The 24261-nt window shown below is 39.0% G+C and overlaps 1 protein-coding gene across 11 annotated transcripts in view; it reads right to left on the bottom strand.

The window, feature by feature from the left end:
- The window catches only part of LOC128699823 (annexin B9), a 66779-nt gene that overhangs the window by 8014 nt on the left and 34504 nt on the right, over positions 1–24261 (bottom strand). For 9 of the 11 annotated variants that reach the window (XM_053792590.2, XM_053792586.2, XM_053792591.2 and 6 more), the window contains 6 exons: positions 16766–16942; positions 15493–15528; positions 5806–5984; positions 5467–5642; positions 3055–3228; positions 2636–2817 (listed from right to left, as the gene is read on the bottom strand). In XM_053792590.2, the coding sequence (XP_053648565.2) occupies positions 2636–2817; positions 3055–3228; positions 5467–5642; positions 5806–5984; positions 15493–15528; positions 16766–16942 (924 nt within the window). The remainder of the gene's footprint in view (positions 1–2635; positions 2818–3054; positions 3229–5466; positions 5643–5805; positions 5985–15492; positions 15529–16765; positions 16943–24261) is intronic. The other 2 variants (XM_053792589.2, XM_053792585.2) reach the window with 1 other exon arrangement.

Raw genomic sequence — 24261 nt, 5'->3', positions numbered from 1 at the left:
AAACATGCCATTTCTATACTACAGAACCATTACAGTGTGTACCTTCCATGTCTTCACACACGTCCTTGAAATTTACAAACACAACAGCAATTACCTGTGTAATGTCTTGGGAACAGTGTGTCCTGTAGCTCGATCACTAGCACACTCACCTCACACACTGAGGTTCGGAGTTTGAATCTCCGGTACGGCTGGAAAACATTAGGGACATGTTTCCGTAAGACACCTGCAGTCCCTGTTCACCCATCAGTATAAAATGGGTACCTGGGTGTTAGATGGCTTGTGTGGGTCACATCCTGGGACAAAACTGACCTAATTTGCCCGAAATGCTCAGCATAACAAACGGCTTTCTATACAGTATAGTAGCATGTCATTGATGTCAGCTAAGCCTGTATACCTTGTACATGTAGAAATAAAGATATTATTATTATTATTATTATTATTATTATTACTATTATTATTATAACAGTGGAAGAATTAAATCCTTTGTTTGTTATTCTGTTTATGTTTGATCGTCTATAGATGCTGTGGTGTCGACTGCGTTCGTTGTTATCCGGTGACTTCAGGAGAGTACACTATTACTGTTACTCTGAATTTCATAACCCATTACAACCATAACAAGCTGTCTGTCATTTCCTATTGAAAATGCGATGCAATTAATACTTAATCTCAACATCAAAACACATTCTTTACCTGTTTCATTCTAAATCTGCATCTAAGGAGATACATAGTGTAGGCTAGCTTACTGTAAAAATATGACAAGGGAGAGACTTTTTGAGGTAAGATAACTACAGGTGCTCCTTGACTTACGATATTTTGGCCTTTCAATGGTGCAAAAGCAATTACTTGGGAGATGAAACTTAATATAATTACCCATTAGAATTAGAGGTAAGATAGAATGCAGGATTGCGGATGAGCAAGGAGGCTTCAGAGTGGGTAGGGGATGTGTAGATCAAGTGTTTACATTGAAGCATATACGTGAACAGTATTTAGATAAAGGTAGGGAAGTTTTTATTGTGTATGTTTTATTGCATTTATGGATTTAGAAAAGGCATATGATAGAGTGGATAGAGAAGCAATGTGGCAGATGTTGCAAGTATATGGAATAGGTGGTAAGTTACTAAATGCTGTAAAGAGCTTTTATGAGGATAGTGAGGCTCAGGTTAGGGTGTGTAGAAGAGAGGGAGAATACTTCCCGGTAAAAGTAGGTCTTAGACAGGGATGTGTAATGTCACCATGGTTGTTTAATATATTTATAGATGGGGTTGTAAAAGAAGTAAATGCTAGGGTGTTCGGGAGAGGGGTGGGATTAAATTATGGGGAATCAAATTCAAAATGGGAATTGACACAGTTACTTTTTGCTGATGATACTGTGCTTATGGGAGATTCTAAAGAAAAATTGCAAAGGTTAGTGGATGAGTTTGAGAATGTGTGTAAAGGTAGAAAGTTGAAAGTGAACATAGAAGAGTAAGGTGATGAGGGTATCAAATGATTTAGATAAAGAAAAATTGGATATCAAATTGGGGAGGAGGAGTATGGAAGAAGTGAATGTTTTCAGATACTTGGGAGTTGACGTGTCGGCGGATGGATTTATGAAGGATGAGGTTAATCATAGAATTGATGAGGGAAAAAAGGTGAGTGGTGCGTTGAGGTATATGTGGAGTCAAAAAACGTTATCTATGGAGGCAAAGAAGGGAATGTATGAAAGTATAGTAGTACCAACACTCTTATATGGATGTGAAGCTTGGGTGGTAAATGCAGCAGCGAGGAGATGGTTGGAGGCAGTGGAGATGTCCTGTCTAAGGGCAATGTGTGGTGTAAATATTATGCAGAAAATTCGGAGTGTGGAAATTAGGAGAAGGTGTGGAGTTAATAAAAGCATTAGTCAGAGGGCAGAAGAGGGGTTGTTGAGGTGGTTTGGTCATTTAGAGAGAATGGATCAAAGTAGAATGACATGGAAAGCATATAAATCTATAGGGGAAGGAAAGAGGGGTAGGGGGTCATCCTCGAAAGGGTTGGAAAGAGGGGGTAAAGGAGGTTTTGTGGGCGAGGGGCTTGGACTTCCAGCAAGCGTGCATGAGCGTGTTAGATAGGAGTGAATGGAGACGAATGATACTTGGGACCTGACGATCTGTTGGAGTGTAAGCAAGGTAATATTTAGTGAAGGGATTCAGGGAAACCGGTTATTTTCATATAGTCGGACTTGAGTCCTGGAAATGGGAAGTACAATGCCTGCACTTTAAAGGAGGGGTTTGGGATATTGGCAGTTTGGAGGGATATGTTGTGTATCTTTATACGTATATGCTTCTAAACTGTTGTATTCTGAGCACCTCTGCAAAAACAGTGATAATGTGTGAGTGAGGTGAAAGTGTTGAATGATGATGAAAGTATTTTCTTTTTGGGGATTTTCTTTCTTTTTTGGGTCACCCTGCCTCGGTGGGAGACGGCCGACTTGTTGAAAAAAAAAAAAAAATTTATTAGCATCTCACATTTATATTTGACTTACAATGGGTTTGTCGGAACATGACTCCATCATAAATCAAGGACCACTGATACATTGAAAAAATTACCCTTTCACTCTGAAGTCTTTTACTCTAACATTATATAATAATAAGGTATGTAAAACTGTTTGACCAACCTTGATGTCCTGATCTAGAGGTTTCTTGTACAGTTTATGGTATTCTTGTTTGATATTGCCCATGTCTATTTCACAGCGAGACACCACCAGGCGAATCAGAGCACGATCATTGGTGCCCAGACCTGCCATTGCAGCACGCAGCTCCTTGGCAAAGTACTCAGGACGGTTCAGGATGGACGTGTCTATAGCAGGAGATTAGTTTTACTTACTGAGTAATGAGTAATAATTTTAAGGCAGAAAGCAATGTTAAAATTATTAAGAAATACAATGTATAATTATGTACAATACATGAATAATTATAAGATTGAACTCATAACAAGCAATGGCTGCAAGTTATAAGAGGCTGTCAACATGGCTACAAGGACAGAAATATCCTTTCAACTGGCCACAGGTATGTTACTTATAATGAGAATACTAACAGATTGCCTGCATGCCAAGCTTCAAATCTCCAGACAACTCAGCATTTATAGCATCACCAAAACTCTTCTTGCTGATCTTAGAGTATTCCTCAAACACACAGCGCAGTAAAGGGTAGGAGTATGAAGACAAGATGCGGTTGAATTCTGCCTCATCAGTGCCCATCTTCCCTTCACCTAAAAGAGTTACAACAATAAGAACGTAAGAAATTATTTTATGTTGTAAAAGGCGACTAAAATACTGGGCTTAAGAGGCTAGTAACCCCTTCTTCCTGTACGCATTACTAAATTTAAAATGAGAAACTTTCATTTTTCTTTTTGGGTCACCCTGCCTTGGTGGGATTAGGCCAGTTTGTTGAAAAAACAAATAATGATAATAATAGTATTTAGATAAAGGTACAGAAGTTTTCATTGCATTTATGGATTTAGAAAAGGCATATGACAGAGTGGATAGAGGAGCAATGTGGCAGATGTTGCAAGTGTATATGGAATAGGTAGGAAGTTACTAAGTGCTGTAAAGAGTTTTTATGAGGATAGTGAGGCTCAGGTTAGGGTGTGTAGAAGAGAGGGAGAATACTTCCCGGTAAAAGTAGGTCTTAGACAGGGATGTGTAATGTCAACTTGGTTGTTTAATATATTTATAGATGGGGTTGTAAACGAAGTAAATGCTAGGGTGTTGGGGAAAGGGGTGGGATTAAATTATAGGGAATCAAATACAAAATGGGAATTGACACAGTTACTTCTTGCTGATGATACTGTGCTTATGGGAGATTCTAAAGAAAAATTGCAAAGGTTAGTGGACAAGTTTGAGAGAGTGTGTAAAGGTAGAAAGTTGAAAGAGAACATAGAAATGGGTAAGGTGATGAGAGTATCAAATGATTTAGATAAAGAAAAATTGGATATCAAATTGGAGAGGGGGAGTATGGAAGAAGTGAATGTTTTCAGATATTTGGGAGTTGACGTGTCAGCAGATGGATTTATGAAAGATGAGGTTAACCATAGAATTGATAAAGGAAAAAAGGTGAGTGGTACATTGAGGTATATGTGGAGACAAAAAACATTATCTATGGAGGCAAAGAAGGGAATGTATGAAAGTATAGTAGTACCAACACTCTTATATGGGTGTGAAGCTTGGGTTGTAAATGCTGCAGCGAGGAGGCGGTTGGAGGTGGTGGACATGTCCTGTCAAAGGGCAATGTGTGGTGTAAATACTATGCAGAGAATTCGGAGTGTGGAAATTAGGAAGAGATATGGAGTTAATAAAAGTATTAATCAGAGGGTTGAAGAGGGGTTGTTGAGGTGGTTTGGTTACTTAGAATGGATCAAAGTAGAATGACATGGAGAGCGTATAAATCTGTAGAGGAAGGAAGGAGGGGTAGAGGTTGTCCTGGAAAAGGTTGGAGGGAGGGGGTAATGGAGGTTTTGTGGGCGAGGGGCTTGGACTTCCAGCAAGCATGCGTGAGCGTGTTAGGAGTGAATGGAGACGAATGGTATTTGGGACTTGACGAGTTGTTGGAGTGTGAGCAGGGTAATATTCAGTGAAGGGATTCAGGGAAACTGGTTATTTTTATATAGCCAGACTTGAGTACTGGAAATGGGAAGTACAATGCCTGCACTTTAAAGGAGGGGTTGGGATATTGGCAGTTTGGAGGGATATGCTGTATATCTTTATACGTATATGCTTCTAAACTGTTGTGTTCTGGGCACCTCTGCAAAAACAGTGATTATGTATGAGTGAAGTGAAAGTGTTGAATGATGATGAAAGTATTTTCTTTTTGGAGATTTTCTTTCTTTTTGGGTCACCCTGCCTCGGTGGGAGACAGCCGACTTGTTGAAAAAAAATAATAATGCTAATATAATAAATAAAAATGATAATAATAATACACAGACATGTTGCAGTTTTTAAACTGTAGTACGTATTGGCATGACTCTGGCAAGAGAGTGATGGAATGAGTGATAATATTACAGTTCAAAAACTGCAACATATCTCCATCCCTCCTTCAGCATGCAGGCACTTGTAGTCTTAAGTTAGGCTTACGCTTGTTTGAAATGTTCTGTATAACCATGGGGTTTCTACATGCATTATCAAGTGTTAAAGCCATATAGCATAAACTAACAGAATAATTAATTCTCTTGTATTTATTGTAAACTCCTAAATGTACACTTTATTGTTACTGCTTTATTAATCTTAAGTTAATGTAAAGTTTGCCCAAAATGCTCGGTATATACAGGGACTTTTGGCATGTACACCCAAATGTCGTTCTCCTTTGTACAAACATTGTATGCTGAAATAAACTATTATTATTATTGTTATTATTACGTATTATTATTATTATGTGGAAATAAATTCTGAATTTGAATTTGAATTTATCTACATTTATGTACACGGTAGTGAGGATTTGGAGCTTGACTGACCTGCATGATAGAGTTGTTGGGCAAGGTTGTTAGCTAGTGCTGGATCATGGTTATGTTCATCCCTGCTGCAGGCACACATGGAAATTAGGAGACGACGGAAGTCTCCAGAAGTGTCTCCTCCAAGGTCATTCTCTAATTTCTTATGGTAGCGATGGTAGTAGGCATTCTTGATCTCCCTAAACAAAAAAAAGATTTAAAAACTGGAGGTGAAAATTAATGTTTTGGCAACGAGACATCACTTGTAACTCATGCGTGTTGTAAGAGGCGACTAAAATGCCTAAGCAAGGGTCTAGTAAAAAAAAAAATTCTACTGAAACCTTCATGAGATGCAAGACTCACATGAGAGAAGCATTATCCCTAGTGCAGAGAATTTCCACCAGTGTTCTCTCATTCGTGCCAATCCCTGCGATGGCATTGTTGATTTCCTGGGCAAGGTAGATTGGCAGCGGTGTCATCAGAGCAATGATCCCGTCTTCAAACTTGCCGCTAAGTTCACTCTTCAAATCCTTCACCAAATCCTGTCCGTTTGGTAAACAAAGTTAGTGCATATACTATGTGCCATCAAACTGTTGTCAATCCTGGTAAAACGAAGCCAAACTCAAGACTTGAAAACAAAAATGTACTGATTAACCCTTAAACGGTCCAAACAGATCGACGTTCAAATCCATAGTGCTCCAAAAGTAGATCTACATTTTTTTACATATTTTTGAACATAACAAAAAAACAAATGTAGATAAAAGTTTTTTACACATTTTTAAATGAAAAAAAAAAGATGATCTATATTTTTTTACATACTTTCAAATGTTGAAAAAACGTATATATACATTTGGACCATTTAAGGGTTAATTGTTGCATTTTTCTTTTTAGCTATTTTTTTTAGCTATTGTTTAAAACAAATTACTGACAGACTCATTTTCTTAAATAACTTTACAATAAGGAGAATCAATATCCTCGACATAACAGACTTACAGAAAATAGCAAATAATATCTTCTTTAATAATAGTACTTTTAACTCTTTATATTCAATGTTTAATAACGAATATCAGTAAATTGCATTTAGAGTAGCAGACAACATAAGTTTGTGTTTTTTACTATTTTTTAACATTATTCAGATTTAACTGAAATAATTCCATTAACAGTTTATCAAATTAAGATTTTACTAGCGATGTTGTACATATAAATTACTAGAATATTGTGTGACTACAAGAGCAAGACGAAGTCACACTAGAGACCTAGAAACTAGCAATGATGTCACTCTAAAATGTAAGTACAGGTGATTCTTGACTTACAATATTTCGACTATACAATGGTGCAATTACACCTACCATCCGACTTACAACCGAGTTCGGTTCCGAGAAACCGGTCGTAAGTCGAAATGGTCATAAGTCAAACTTTACTACTGAATATCAACATCACATTTTTGTAATGCCTTTATTTTATTGTTTTATTTTGGTATTTCATGTTTTACTTGACTTTTTATGTTGTTAGTACTGTATTTTATACTGTAAGGTTTAGGATAAACACTGTGTACAACACAAATAGTTGTTTATTTCCCAGAAATTTGGCATAAAAAACACGATCGTAAGTCGAGCAGTCGTAAGTCGAGCAGGTCATAAGTCGGATGGTAGGTGTATTTTGGAGATGAAACCTGAGACAAATGCTCATCATGAAGGCAGGAAGTCCATTATTTGTATTCATTTATTTACTTTTCAATAATGGTATTTAATTAGTTATAGTAATTATTTGTTTATTTACTTATTCGGTGACAGTACAGTAGTTATTTACTTATTTAGCATATCATTCATATTCGACTTGTGATATTTTCAACTTAAGTTAGGTTTGTCGGAACGTAACCCCATGGTAAGTCAAGGATCATCTGTATGTTGTGTAATAATGACATCTATGTGTACTATAAATACCTGTGCTATTTATTTGTGATATTTTCAACTTAAGTTAGGTTTGTCGGAACGTAACCCCATGGTAAGTCAAGGATCATCTGTATGTTGTGTAATAATGACATCTATGTGTACTATAAATACCTGTGCTATTTATAATTACAAAGGTAAGAGGTAAGTGAATGCATGTGTGTATATGTGCGTGCATGTGCTCACCTATTTGTGGTTGCAGGGGTCGAGACATAGCTCCTCACCCAGCCTCTTCACTGATCGCTACTAGGTCCTCTCTCTCCCTGCTCCATGAGCTAATCATACTTCATCTTAAAACTATGTATGGTTCCTCCCTCCACTATGTCACTTTCCAGACTATTCTACTCCTGACACCTCTAAGACTGAAGAAATACTTCCTAACATCTCTTTGACTCATCTGAGTCTTAAGCTTCCAATTGTAACCCCTTGTTTCTGTGTCCCATCTCTGAACATCTTGTGTGTGTGTGTGTGTGTGTGTGTGTGTGTGTGTGTGTGTGTGTGTGTGTGTGTGTGTGTGTGTGTGTGTGTGTGTGTGTGTGTGTGTGTGTGTGTGTGTGTGTGTGTGTGTGTGTGTGTGTGTGTGTGTGTGTGTGTGTGTGTGTGTGTGTGTGTGTGTGTGAGTGTGTGTGTGTGTGTGTGTGTGTGTGTGTGTGTGTGTGTGTGTGTGTGTGTGTGTGTGTGTGTGTGTGTGTGTGTGTGTGTGTGTGTGTGTACACAGACTTATTAATTCAATTACAATTATTTTACTTCAATTTTCAATTATATATAAAAAATTCACATTATAAATTAATAGTGCAAGATTTTAAAATCACATCTTATATCTAACATGCATAAAATGATTGAATGTTTTAAATAGAAACCTTAACAAGTGAGATAAAATGTGGAGCACAAGCTCTTTTTTGAAGTTCCTCAATACTGTGTGATTTTTTGTGAATGTGACAGAAAAAGTTCATCCTAAATTGAATAGCTCGTGGAAAGGTCGTCACAGTATGTGCTATTCAATTCTGGATGAAGTTTTTCAAATCAAATTCACCAGAAAATTGCTCTATATATAGGAGCTTTATTAGAAATCTTACTTATATACAGTTAGGTCTCAATTTGTGCAAATAATGAATCCAGTGAAGTTTTCAGATTAGTACATATACCAATTCATACTATACGAAATACATCAGTTTTGCACACATTTTTTTTTTTGGGGGGAAGGGGGACTAGCATTAATTAATTTCGCACTAAACTGAAATTCTCACTTACTGAACTTCCACTAATCGAGGCCTAACTGTACACAAGACCCTTCGAGTGATGCGAATTTAGAAGTCAATACTGTGCCTAGAAGCAAGCATGAACTCTTTATATAATTCCAAAGAATTTCAACTTAAAATCCCATGGCGATAGCATGGTTAGTCGCACAACCCAAGACAAATGCAGAATTCTTTCCGTTTTATTCTGATGCGCATAATTGTGAGAGGAAAGTATTTTGAAAAAAAAAAAAAAAAGGCATATGATTACAATACACATTTGCATATGCACTGTCTGTAAAGCTCATGATGACAGTATATATATGTACACACAAAAAAATACCTACATACCAATAGGATATCTATACACCAACAGTACACATGTACACCAAGATAGTATACATGTATACCAAGACAGTACACATGTATACCAAGGCAGACAGTATACATTTATGTATACCAAGGTAGACAGTATACATGTATAACCAGACAGCATACATTTACATCGTGACAGTGAACATATACTCCAAGACAATACACACATAATTAAAGCAAGCTGTTTTTATGAGAATAAAGAATAACTACCAATTATAAATAGATAATTTTCAACTAGTATGCAGTAAGCTCTCTGATAAACCCATTCTATGTATGTAATGCAAATTTTTGTAAATGCAATTGAAAAAGTACCAAAAACTGAATGACACACACTATTAAGACCTTACATGCATTATTCAACTTTCAATTTTCAAATTTTAATGTACTTTTTCAACTGCATTTACAAAAATCTGCACTACTGTATATAGAGGAGCTTTATAAGGCTACATTGAAAAATATGTATACAAAATGCATGAAAACAAAGCAGAAGATATAAAGTGTCTGTTGGATGGTATTTCCAATTTGCAAGCAAAAAGTGGCAATGAAATTGATGAAAGGAATTTTGGGGAATAAAGAAAAAATATTCAATTGAACATGAGTGTAAATAATTGACATATTCGAAGACAGGATAAGGAATAAAATATTAAGTGTACACCTTGACAGGAAAATACAATTGAACAAGACACATAAGCATCACTTAGGTATCTTTTATCATGTGTTTAACCTACACATCTGGCTTCTTCAGTTGAATACAGACAAAAACAAAACAGGAGACAGTAGAAGTAATTTTGGGGTGAATAGTCCCTCAGCCTTGGTAGGAGATGCCTTCTACTGAGGCATAATTTTGATGCCTAATTCTTAATTAGTCTTTAACCCTTTCAGGGTCCATGCCGTAGATCTACGGCTTTACATTCTGGGTCCAAACCATAGATCTACGCCAAAATTCTAGCGGCGTCAAATTTAGCGCAAAAACGCTGGTAGGCCTACATGTGAGAGAACGGGTCTGCGTGGTGTGTGTGCGCTGTATACAAAAATTCTAGGCGCCCGCATAGCATTGTGGGAATGCCGGCTCAGTTACCTTTGTTCACCATGCCTCATCGCAAGTCAGCTCTCACTCCAAGGAAAATTGGGACTCTCCTCTTCCTATCTGATAGTTCTGACTCTGATGGAAGTGGAAATGAAGACGAATTCTTTGGCTTTGATCAGTTAGTGACTGAAAGGAATGACCAGGATATCGATAATAGTGCAGAAAACCCTGACGATCCTCACCCTTCTACCTCTGGTGTAGGCACTCCTCAGTCACGGTCAGTTGTACCTCATCGCAAGAGAAAACTATTATTTTCGCGTGGCCAGGCCTCTGACTTCAGTAATGATGATGATGATAGTGACGTGGATTGTGATTTTATTGTTCTTGACGATCATTCGAGTAGTGATAGTGAGGAAACATGTTCACCAGTGAAGCGTCGGTATATACGCCACCGCATGCGCTCGGGTAGTGTTCCCTATGCAGTGCCCAGGGGACGGAGTACATCCCAGAGTACATCCCGTGGCCCTACACCAGGAATAGACAGTGAAAGTGAGGATGATGTGGCTACACTTGGCATGGATAGACCACAGGCATCAGTAGGTGGTAGTGGTGATGGTAGTGCCACGGCCATGCGTGACTCACCAGCCCAGGCTGGGACCCACGCTGCTGACTCCTCAGTTCAAGGACAAAGCGGAGTGTCAGCCACCAGCCCACCACAACCACAACTACCAGCACAACCAGCCTATGATGTCCAGTATCCACCAGTAAACCGTATCTGGGATTGGCAGCAAAATCCCAATTTTGTTCCCAAGCCCCACCACTTTGATGATTCTCAAAGTGAAATTCTACCTACTTGTCCCCTTGGAACCACTGCCAATGAACTGGAATTTTTTGAACCATTCTTTGACCAGCCCTTGATAGAAACTATTGTCAGGGAAAGTAACAAGTATTTTGAGTACACCATGGCAAATACGATGATATCACCACAGTCAAGACTACACCGGTGGAAAGAGACGACTGTTGCAGAAATGTATTTGCTTTTTGCAACAATAATGCTTATGCCTCACGTCTATAAGCATAATATAAAAGCATACTGGTCCACAGATCGGCTAATTTCTACCCCGGTCTTCAGTGAAATCATCCCAGTGAACAGGTTTATCTTACTGTTACATATGTTGCACTTCTCAGACAAAACCAGGCCTGACAGAAGTGACAGGTTATACAAGATTAAATATGTTTTTATGTATCTGAAAGAAAAGTTCAACATGTACTTTTATCCATTCAAGAATCTTGTACTTGGCAAATCTTTGATTTTGTTCAAAGGTAGACTGTTATTCAAACATTACATACCGAGCAAGAGGAAACGTTTTGGTATAAAACTGTTTGTACTCTGTGACTGTGACAGTGGCCTGGTATTGGATATTGTTGTATACACGGGAAGTAAAACATTGAGAGATACCAAAATGTTATTGGGTATCTCAGGTGACGTAGTGAGAAGCATGATGGCACCTTATCTTGGTAAGGGGCATACATTATATACTGATAACTGGTACACAAGCTCTTTACTCAGTGATTTCTTGCCAGTGAACAAGACAGATGTGTGTGGCACAGTGCATTCTAATCGTAAACATATGCCCAGGTTCAACGCAGGCACTCGTGGTGATGAGGTGTAGGTGTTTATTGCCAATGAATATCATGGCATTACGGTGGCATGACAAACGAGATGTCACATTGTTGACAACCATTCACCGTAACGAAATGCAAGACAGCGGCAAAGTTGATAGAATGACTAATGAACATATTCAAAAACCAGTGACAGTGATTGATTATACACAAAACATGCGCTTGGTTGACAAATGTGATATGTAGATTGGCTTTGTTGATTGTGTTCATAAGTGTTACAAGTGGTATATGAGACTTTTCTTCCATCTCATGGACATTTCAATGCTCAATGCATATAATATGTACCAAGTGAAGACTGGCAACAGACCACCGTATAGTGAATTTTGTTTGTCTGTTGTCGGACAACTTATAATGAAATACCAGGTAACAACACCTGCTATACAAAACCGTCCTCGAACTCCTCAGGATATACCCAGGCGTTTGAGGAGGGAAGGTGATCACTTCATAATACAGCTTCCTGCAACTAAGAAGAAATTTGCTCAGAAGAGTTGTGTTGTCTGTGCACAAACAAAACGACGGCAACAAAGACGCAAAGACACTCGGTTTATGTGCGAGGAATGTAAGGTACCTCTGTGTATGGTGCCTTGTTTCAAGGAGTTCCACAAGCTGCAGCAGTTCTAAAAACATGTCCAGTGATTGTACATATGTAAATATATGATAGAACATTAGTATTATACAAGATTTGTGCATGTTTATTGTAATAAACAAAAGTGGTAAACAATATTATGATAACTTTAGTGCAGCTATTGTGTTCAATACAGTGAGTTTATATATATACATTATATACAGTATTGGTCTCTCAGGCCCCAAATGTTAGTAGGAAAAGAAAAAAATTAGAAAAGAAAAGAAAAAACTATAAAAAACGTAAAATAAAGTAATGCGCGTATGTGGAAATCGTCGATGTTGCCACTACCCGGTCATTTTGGGTCAACTTCTCGGCACTGTATCTCGGTAAGTACTGAGCAGATTTTTTTTTTATTTTATTACCTTCACAAAAATATACTCTTTAATTCTGTAAGAAAAAATAATTTTTTTTTTTTTTCAAAATTTCTTGGACACTGGGGCACTCCTTCCGATTTTGGCCTTGGACCCTGAAAGGGTTTAGTGTTATAATTAGTTTGCCCAAAATAAATTGCATACTAGTGGCTTTCTTTTGTGTCTAACAATGCTTTATTACATGTAATCTACATTATCTTTGTGTCTAACAATGCTTTATTACATGTAATCTACATTATCTTTGTACAGCATAAATAGAAATAAAAATTTGAATTTGAATTGATTGCCTCATATTTATTTCTACTATCTCTGGTTTTATATTTGACTGTATTCAACTGCAGAAGTTTGCTGTGTAATGAAGCAGTGCATCAATACAGATACTCAAGTTGATAGGTAAGATACATGTGCAACAGTAACAGCCTGGTTGATCAGATCCTGATCCACCACGAGGCCTGGTCTCAGATCGAGCCGGGTGGCGATGACCCCCTAAACCCTCTCCGGGTATCTTTATTCCAAAATGTTTCACCTAAACAGTTCTTCAAACAGAGGAGGCAGTAGAAACAGTAGAGATGTAAAAAGATGTAATCAGTCCATCACCCTTGATAATGTAGTTCTGAGGTAGCCAGTCCCTCAGGCTGGAGAAGAGTTCTGTTCCATAGTCTGGTACAATGTTCCCAACTATAGAACAGAACTCTTCTCCAGGCTGAGGGACTGGAGTTTACCTGGAGAGAGTTCCGGGGGTCAACGCCCCCGCAGCCTGGTCTGTGACCAGGCCTCATGGTGGATCAGAGCCTGATCAACCAGGCTGTTACTGCTGGCTGCACCCAATCCAATGTACGAGCCACAGCCCGGCTGGTCAGGTACCGACCAGGTACTGACCACCTTAAAACTGTCTTCTAGGGTAATGGACTGATTACACCATCTTTACAACTCAACTGCTTGTTGCCTTCTCTGTATTCAACTCAAGAAGCCTACTGTCGAGGCAAAACATTATGGATTATCCTAGGTAATTTACACATATGTTACTATGTATGATAATTTGTGTAGCTGTATCATGTGATGTAATACCACTGGAGGCGATGTACGTAATACCACTGGAGAGGCAGAGTAATGAGATAATGGTCATGCCTTCAGAGTGTGTTACTTTACCATCTGTAATGTTTATACACAAAGTAAATCAGTCTTGAGCTCAGTGATCATGCCATGTAAATATCTCTGATATTACTAAAAAAAAAATTGTGATGGCAATATTTATAAAAATGTTTTAACATTTTTACAGGCACATGCATGCTACTTAATAAGGCACTCATGTTACCATGGTAAGCTAAAAAAACACAGGGAGAGTTAACTGAGAGCTCTAGGCCTTTTGTGTTGCTATCAACACATCTTCAGGAGCTTGCAAAGTTTCAGAAATGAGTATGAAATCCAGGTAAATTCGTTCAAGGGAATGACTCGACCTAGTTACTCGTTTCCTTGATGAATCTACCGGACTTCCTACTCATTTCTGCAGCATTGCAAGCTCCTGAAGATATGTTGATTGCAACATGAAAGGCCTAGAGCTATCATTCAACTCCCCCACTGTGATTGTTTTGCACGTTGTATTGCTTGTTCGCAATTATTTCATTACCATGGTATACTAAACTGATGTTCCATATTATGAAGTATAGTATACAGAAATTTAAAAGCAAATACTGGCTTTCTTTCGTGCCTAACAATATATTACAGGTGCTCTTTGACTTACAATAGTTCAACTTACGATATTTAGACTTTATGACGGTGCAAAAGCAATTACTGTGGCAATGAAGCTTAAGATAACTATCAGCATGAAGGCAGCAGGTACACATTTTTTTCTTTTCAATACTGGTAATTAATTAGTTACAGTAATTATTTGTATACAGCCTCTCCTCACTTAACGATGGAGTACCGTTCCTAATACTGCATTGGTAAATGAATTCGTCACTAAACGAGGAGCATACTATAATGGTAGAGGGTTTATGTCAACCATCTTTGATACTGCTTTATGTCACCCTTGCACCATTTATAACATTTTTAGTATACAGTGGTACCTCGAGTTATGAACTTAATTCGTTCCAGAAGGCTGTTCGAGTGCCGATACCGAACGAATTTGTTCCCATAAGGAATAATGTAACTTAGATTAGTCCGTTTCAGACCCCCAAAAATACACTTACAAAAGCACTTACAAAAATACACTTACATAATTGTTTGAGTTGGGAGCTGTTCGAAACTTGAGGTACCACTGTATTTTTAAATGTTTATACAGTAGTGTACTGTATATTCTAATAAAAAGAATAGAGGAAATCAGCTCTAATATACATCATTTAGGTATGCATACTAGTCAGAGAGCCCATCGTAAGTGTGAGTCGTCGGTAAACAAGTACATCGCTAAGTGAAGAGAGGCTGTATTTGCTTATTCAGTGACAGTAGTTCTTTATTTACTTATTTAGCATATCATATTTGACTTACAATATTTTTGACTTAGTATATGGCTTCATTGGAGCATAACCCCACTGTAAGTCAAGGCTCACCTGTACGTGTAAACTACATTATCTGTAACTGCATAAAAGAAATAAAAAAACTGAATTTGAACTAGGTACTCAATTAAACAAAACATGGCCCTGAAAAAATGATGAAACTTTAATGTGTCCTGTGCTTTGTGATTTAGACACCATAGCGTTCACAGCCCCTGGAGCATCATGCATGGGATGCGCACAAGATAGTCTGCACAGATCTAGAAGGTGAATAATGAGCCATGGGAGTAACTTACCCCAGTTAGTCCTTTCTTTGTGCCACCTCCCTCCTCCTATATCGCAGGTAAGGGAAATACAAAAACCACAGATAAACAGTAAACAAAAGACACAGACACCTCAGGTTTTTGTATATTTCACAGGAACATCCTGTGTACATATTACTCAAACTTGTAGTCTTAACATTACAATAGTGGTAATACGTTGTTTTTACATGAAAAAAAATCCACTTACATTTTATTAATACTTAAACACTCAATATGAAAAGACAAAATACAGATGCAAAATGCACAAATAGATAAAATTTTCATCTTTCAACACTGATATTACAATTATCTGAATGTTTAAAATATATAAATACACTATTACATTGACCATTTAATAGAAACTATGTATTGTGCCAAAACATTGCTAAACTCACAAACTAGTATTTGTCACTTAGTATTTAGTCACTTAGTATTTAGTCAACTTACTCCACAATTTGTTATAATTTAGGGTTAAGAATTAATCTAAGTTTGCCCGAAATGCCTAGCCATGCTAGGTGTCCTAGTGGCCCCCTCTGTAATTAGTATTTTACTACATGTAAATCACACAATAACCAAAATCTGTAAACCCTGCATTGTAATCCTTCTAGAGAATAAACTTTGATTTGATTTGATTTCCCACTGAGGCAGGGTGGCCCCCCCCAAAAAAGGAAGAAACACTTTCACTAACACTCACTCCATCATCCCTGCAGCCAGGTCTCAGAGTATGTTTCTTAAAGTGAACATTGCTTACCTCTAACACAAAAACTTTTCTCATACCAACAATGTATTGTGCAACTGTTACTTCAACTTTTCAATGATATGAGAGTCCTTTACAAAGCTCGAGGTCTCCTCAGTGATATCAGCCAACTGACAATTCACCAATTTCAAAAAGTAATTTCTTAACTTTTAGTTATCTTTCTGCACAATTCACTTCAGTATAATATAATTTTTTAATCCTTTGCATTTAGAAGCTAAATTTGGTCCTGAAATATGAAGTTTAACTACAGTACTGTAGTGTATTATGTATCTTTACATCAATAAAAGATTACATAACCATAAAAACTGTTTTGTATTGTTGTTAGCTGGCCCAGTGGCTAACACATCGGGTCTGGAGTTTTAGACTCGCTAACCGCGAGTTCAAGCCCCGTCTGTGGTATGATTTGTATTGTATTTCATAACTCTCTAAAAATTTTAAATAAAAAATGCATTTCTAAATAAGGATGTACACTGAAAACTTGCATAATATTTATCCACATCTCAGACTAACCCTGCCAAAAGCCTGCTGATACTTTAACATAATCTGCTGTCGCTCGTGTGAGGTTCTGCGGGAAAGAACGTTGATGATGGCAGCCTCATCTGTGCCAAAGCCCTTCATGGCTTTTCTCAGAACCGAAGCATCACTACCCGGGTCAAAGTGGGGTGAAGGCCGCACGGTGGGAATCTCCTGTCAAAGAAGATACAGAAATGTAAATCTAAATATCATTAAACCAAGAGTATCATTCTTATTCTCAAAATGACAGGGAATTATTAGGAGAAAAAAGTACTGTAATGTCAATGAATACACTGAGTAGAATAAGTAACTCAGAAAACTACCAATTTCTAAATAAAATCTGATGCAAGAATACTAAAAAAAAAAAATTTCCCTGACATATACGGTGGAAGAATAACAGAAAGGCTTACAAAAGTAGGCAGTAACTTCTACAACCACTGGAAACTTGAACTTTACAAGAGAGTAAATGCCACAGATGGGACACTACAAGCTTAGTTCTGCTCCTGTAACTAGACCGGGCCGCGGGGGCGTTGACCCCCGAAACTCTCTCCAGGTAAACTCCAGGTAAACAAACAGGTAATCTAAATTTGTTAACAGTTTTGATATGGAAAAAATTCTGGCAGCTGTTTTCTTTTTTTTAAAAAACTGGCCATCTCCCACTTAGGTAGGGTAACCTAAAAATGAAGAAACACTTTCACCATCACTCACTCCATCACTATTTTGCCAGAAGGGTGCAGGCACTATACTTCCCACCTCCAGGACTCAAGTCTGGCTAATCGGTTAACTTGAATCCCTTCATAAATGCTATCTTGCTTACATTACAATAAGTAGTATGTGAACCTTATGATTAATCAGCCTGAAATGCACTCACATAATCAATGGCATTCTTCTGAGCCTTATACTGTATCAAATTACAGTGGTACCTCGAATTTCGAACAGCTCCCAACTCGAACAATTATGTAAGTGTATTTTTGTAAGTACTTTTGTAAGTGTAATTTTGGGGGTCTGATACGGACTAATCTAATTTACATTATTCCTTATGGGAACAAATTCGTTCAGTAATGGCACTCGAACAGCTTTCTGGAACAAATTTCGGCCAAAATTCGAAGTACCATGGTATATTTGTAATACAAAAGGATAAAATTCTAAATATAATCAGTTTGAATACACTATAACTGCTGTAAATAAATTGTATGGCTCATAAGAAATAAAAAAAAATAATTTTAATGTTTACGATGAATGTAAAACTGAATTATAAATGTTAGTTTTTCCTTGGTTAATTAATACCAAAAATATTCATAATAAGTGTATGTTTATTTTGTGCACTGACAGAGAGGGATAACATAGAGAAGATGGAGGGATTGACAGAGGGATAGTGAGATAGATGAAGAAGTATCTGATGGAGGGATAGTGAGATAGATGAAGGAGTGTTTGATGGAGGGACAGTAAGATGAGGGAGTGTTTGATGGAGGGACAGTAAAATGAGTGTTTGATGGAGAGAAAGATGAGGGAGTGTTTGATGGAGGGACAGTAAGATGAGGGAGTGTTTGATGGAGGGACAGTAAGATGAGGGAGTGTTTGATGGAGGGACAGTAAAATGAGTGTTTGATGGAGAGAGAGTAAGATGAGGGAGTGTTTGATGGAGGGACAGTAAGATGAGGGAGTGTTTGATGGAGGGACAGTAAGATGAGGGAGTGTTTGATGGAGGGACAGTAAGATGAGGGAGTGTTTGATGGAGGGACAGTAAGATGAGGGAGTGTTTGATGGAGGGACAGTAAAATGAGTGTTTGATGGAGGGAGAGTAAGATGAGGGAGTGTTTGATGGAGGGACAGTAAGATGAGGGAGTGTTTGATGGAGGGACAGTAAGATGAGGGAGTGTTTGATGGAGGGACAGTAAAATGAGTGTTTGATGGAGGGAGAGTAAGATGAGGGAGTGTTTGATGGAGGGACAGTAAGATGAGGGAGTGTTTGATGGAGGGACAGTAAGATGAGGGAGTGTTTGATGGAGGGACAGTAAAATGAGTGTTTGATGGAGGGACAGTAAGATGAGGGAGTGTTTGATGGAGGGACAGTAAGATGAGGGAGTGTTTGATGGAGGGACAGTAAGATGAGGGAGTGTTTGATGGAGGGACAGTAAGATGAGGGAGTGTTTGATGGAGGGAGAGTAAGATGAGGGAGTGTTTGATGGAGGGACAGTAAGATGAGGGAGTGTTTGATGGAGGGACAGTAAGATGAGGGAGTGTTTGATGGAGGGACAGTAAGATGAGGGAGTGTTTGATGGAGGGACAGTAAGATGAGGGAGTGTTTGATGGAGGGACAGTAAGATGAGGGAGTGTTTGATGGAGGGACAGTAAGATGAGGGAGTGTTTGATGGAGGGACAGTAAGATGAGGGAGTGTTTGATGGAGGGACAGTAAGATGAGGGAGTGTTTGATGGAGGGACAGTAAGATGAGGGAGTGTTTGATGGAGGGACAGTAAGATGAGGGAGTGCTTGATGGAGGGACAGTAAGATGAGGGAGTGTTTGATGGAGGGACAGTAAGATGAGGGAGTGTTTGATGGAGGGACAGTAAGATGAGGGAGTGTTTGATGGAGGGACAGTAAGATGAGGGAGTGTTTGATGGAGGGACAGTAAGATGAGGGAGTGTTTGATGGAGGGACAGTAAGATGAGGGAGTGTTTAATGGAGGGACAGTAAGATGAGGGAGTGTTTGATGGAGGGATAGTAAGATGAGGGAGTGTTTAATGGAGGGACAGTAAGATGAGGGAGTGTTTGATGGAGGGATAGGGAGGTGAGAGTATTGGATAGAGGACATTGAGGGAAAGTATCAGAGAGGAAAAGCCTATGAGATAGTAGGAAAAGTGTGAGGGAGAAGAGAGGTAGTGTGAAAGAAAGGCAGTGTGATGGAGGGAGAGAGGGAGTGACTCACCCTCTCTCCCTACTCCCTCATGGATAAGTCATAACACGTGCACAGGCGACCGGACACACCTCCATGATAACATATCTAAACACCAGAAGTGAACTGCTCAGGATTCACTGTAATATTGTTACCACCAGCACTAACAAGCAACACAAAGTAACACAAACTCTGCAGTAACATTATCACTATGAGGTTATACTATTAATGTTAAAAAAAAAATAAAAAATCTAAGCCATAAGGAATATCCATAACTTCTAAGTTATGTGGGAGTACTGTAATTATATTTCATATGAGCAACAGCTAAGAAATCCTACTAAATAATCTATGTCTAGCTCTTAGAATTAGTTTGCTCAAAATGCATTGCATACTAGTGGCTTTCTCTTGTGCTTAACAATATTTTATTATGTGAAAAGAAATAAACAATCTGAATTTGAATTTTAAGTCATTAACAAGGCCCAACTTTCACCTAAACAAGTAACAATTGTGGAAAATTTTGAATTTTCCTAAATTCAGCATGTATAAATTTTAATTATATAATAATTGTATATTAAAATGTGATGCTGATTTGACCCTTCGAGAAATTTCGAGTGAGGGGGGGATGTGGAACAGCAGGGGAGATGCCTGCTGAAGAATTGGGACAGGAAATTTGCAGGACCTCAAGAATTACATGTGGATGGGGGAAGATAACGGATAAGACCATCACTCACAGGGAAGTGTGCCATTAGTCTTTGCATTTAGATCTCTAACTGGCCAGTGTAGGGTCTAGGTGTTAGGCAGGTGTTGTGGTGTGATCCATTTACAATAATTAAATGGTAAGTGGTAATACAAATTTCTTTTGTGTACCCAATAAGCCTAATCATGTAAAGTCCACAACTTTAATTTACCAGAGTAACTGGTTTTAATACTGTAATTATTAATTTAATGTCAGGTCTAACTTTTTGTTAGAGTGGTGAAGAAGTGGGCATCAAGGGAGTTACAGTTCGGCAACCTACTGTGACTCAAGTCCCACTTATCTCACCCAAATTACTTTCAGGTAATAATTCAGGTAACTTATCTCACCCAAATTACTTTCAGGTAATAATTCAGGTAATACCCTGTAAACCTCATGCAGGTAATTTACTCACATAATAATAATAATAATAATAATAATAATAATAATAATAATAATAATAATAATAATAATAATTATAAATTAACCATTGTGCAATTCACATTATATTTTAAATTGTAAATAAAAGGAAAACTGCAACATTAACACCCCTCTGAAGGGATGTTAATGTTGGTTTTATAACTGCAGTGTCAGCACGACTCTGGCAAGACAGTGATGGAATGAATGATGAAAGGTTTTCTTTTTCGGGCCACCCTGCCTTGGTGGGAGACGGCCGATGTGTTAATAAAAAAAAGGGAAAACCATCAGACTTTAAAAAGAATTTAAAAGGAATATTTGCCAGTAAATAATTATGTAAGTACGTAAGTAAGAAGTTACATTCAGATTTACACTATCCTTATCAACGACGTGACTAATAATTCACTTTCATATTACAAAAATCATAATCTGAAAGCTATTAAAACTTTTCAGTCTGCTATTTATATACTCTATAAACCATACTAATAATTCGTCCTGCGTAAAATCCGGACTGAAACGTTATCAGATGTACACTACCAATATCCACACTTTCCACTAGTATTATGGCCATTATTCTTATTATTATTATTATTATTATTATTATTATTATTATTATTATTATTATTATTATAAAACCAAGCACTAAACCTACTATGGCCATACAGCAATATACCAGCTTTTAGTGTAATGACACCCACCGCTATTATAAATATAACTTTTCTGGCATGTGTACGTTGTATTTTAACACTGTCATCCTCTAGTGTCACGTTTCTGTCATATATATACGTTGTACTCTAACACTGCCAGCCTCTAGTGTCATGTTTCTGTCATGTATATGTTGTATTCTAACACTGTCAACCTCTAGTGTCACGTTTGTCATGTACACGTTGTATTCTAACACTGCCAACCTCTAGTATCACGTTTCTGTCATGTGTACGTTGTATTCTAACACTATCAGCTTCTAGTGTCACGTTTCTGTCATGTATACATTGTATTCTAGCACTGCCAGCCTCTAGTGTCACGTTTGTCATGTATACATTGTATTCTAACACTGCCAGCCTCTAGTATCACGTTTCCATCATGTATACATTGTATTCTAACACTGCCCGCCTCTATGTCACGTTTCTGTCATGTATACGTTGTATTCTAACAGTGCCAGCCTCTAGTGTCACGTTTCTGTCATGTATATGTTGTATTCTAACACTATCAGCCTCTGGTGTCACGTTTCTGTCATGTATACATTGTATTCTAACACTTCCCGCCTCTAGTGTCACGTTTCTGCCATGTATACGTTGTATTCTGACACTGCCAGGGTCTAGTGTCACGTTTCTGTCATGTATACATTGTATTCTAACACTGCCCGCCTCTAGTGTCACGTTTGTCATGTATACGTTGTATTCTAACACTATCAGTCTCTAGTGTCACGTTTCTGTCGTGTATACGTTGTATTCTAACAGTGCCAGCCTCTAGTGTCACGTTTCTGTCATGTATTCGTTGTATTTTGACACTACCAGCTTTCAATATTATAAGCAAATACACTAGAGCACGCCTACTAGCCTATGCTAGGCAGGTCCAATTCACACCCACTTATGTACCCATTCACAAGTTCTTGCGTCAGTGTCATTTCCTGCGAGTTTCTTTCCGCTCATCTATTATTATTATAATCAAGGGGGAAGCGCTAAACCCGGAGGATTATACAGCGCCTGGGGGGGGGGATGTGGAAGGCATTCAGGCTTAATTAGGGGAACTGGAGCACAGATCCAATTCCCTAAATCAAGAGCCCCTCACCAACATCAAGGAATCTTCCTTGAGGGGTCTCTACTGCCAAACCAGTACTTCCCCACATCCTTTCTAAATCTAAATTTCTCCAACTTGAATCCATTGTTGTGAGTCTTGTCCTGGATACCTGGAGGTTATTCCGGGGATCAACGCCCCCGCGGCCCGGTCCATGACCAGGCCTCCCGATGGATCAGGGCCTGATCAACTAGGCTGTTACTGCTGGCCGCACACAGTCCGACGTACGAGCCACAGCCCGGCTGATCCGGCACTGACTTTAGGTATCTGTCCAGCTCTCTCTTGAAGGCAGCCAGGGGTTTATTGGCAATTCCCCTAATGCTTGATGGGAGACTGTTGAACAGTTTTGGGCTCCGGACACTTATGGTGTTTTCTCTTAGTGTACCAATGGCGCCCCTACTTTTTATTGGCGGCATTTTGCATCGCCTGCCCAGTCTTTTACTTTCGTAGGGAGTGATTTCTGTGTGCAGATTTGGGACCATTCCTTCCAAGATTTTCCAAGTGTAGATTATGATATATCTCTCCCTTCTGCGTTCCAACGAGTATAAGTCAAGTGCTTCCAAGCGTTCCCAGTAGTTAAGGTGCTTGACAGAACATATACGTGCAGTAAAGGATCTCTGTACACTCTCTAGATCTGCGATTTCACCTGCTTTGTATGGAGATGTTAATGTACAGCAGTATTCCAGCCTAGAGAGAACAAGTGATTTGAAAAGGATCATCATGGGCTTGGGGTTGTATTGTACGCTGGGATGTGCACGCCTCGGTGGCGGAGGAAGGGAAGGTTGTTGTTGCTGGTAACACTGGGGTTGTGTTGTACGCTGGGATGTGCACGCCTCGGTGGCGGAGGAAGGGAAGGTTGTTGTTGCTGTTGTTGCTGGTAACACTGGGGTTGTGTTGTACGCTGAGTTGTGCACGCCTCGGTGGCGGAGGAAGGGAAGGTTGTTGTTGTTGCTGTTGCTGGTAAAACTGGGGTTGTGTTGGACACTGGGATGTGCATGCCTCGGTGGCGGAGGAACGGAAGAAGATTGTTGTTGTTGCTGTTGCTGCTGGTAACACTGGGGTTGTGTTGTACGCTGGGATGCGCATGCCTCGGTGGCGGAGGAAGGGAAGGTTGTTGTTGTTGTTGCTGGTAACACTGGGGTTGTGTTGTACGCTGGGATGTGCACGCCTCGGTGGCGGAGGAAGGGAAGGTTGTTGCTGGTAAAACTGGGGTTGTGTTGGACACTGGGATGTGCATGCCTCGGTGGCGGAGGAACGGAAGGTTGTTGTTGTTGCTGTTGCTGCTGGTAACACTGGGGTTGTGTTGTACGCTGGGATGCGCATGCCTCGGTGGCGGAGGAACGGAAGGTTGTTGTTGTTGTTGCTGGTAACACTGGGGTTGTGTTGTACGCTGGGATGTGCACGCCTCGGTGGCGGAGGAAGGGAAGGTTGTTGCTGTTGCTGCTGGTAACACTGGGGTTGTTGTACGCTGGGATGTGCACGCCTCGGTGGCGGAGGAAGGGATGGTTGCTGTTGTTGCTACTGTTGTTGCTGGTAACACTGGGGTTGTGTTGTACGCTGGGATGTGCACGCCTCAGTGGCGGAGGAAGGGAAGGTTGTTGTTGTTGCTGTTGCTGCTGGTAACACTGGGGTTGTGTTGTACGCTGGGATGTGC

This window comes from Cherax quadricarinatus, chromosome 81 (genome assembly GCF_038502225.1).
Source record: "Cherax quadricarinatus isolate ZL_2023a chromosome 81, ASM3850222v1, whole genome shotgun sequence".
NCBI lineage: Eukaryota > Metazoa > Arthropoda > Malacostraca > Decapoda > Parastacidae > Cherax > Cherax quadricarinatus.
The sequence above is the reverse complement of the archived record's forward strand: the minus strand, read 5'-3'. Positions and strand labels throughout refer to the sequence as shown.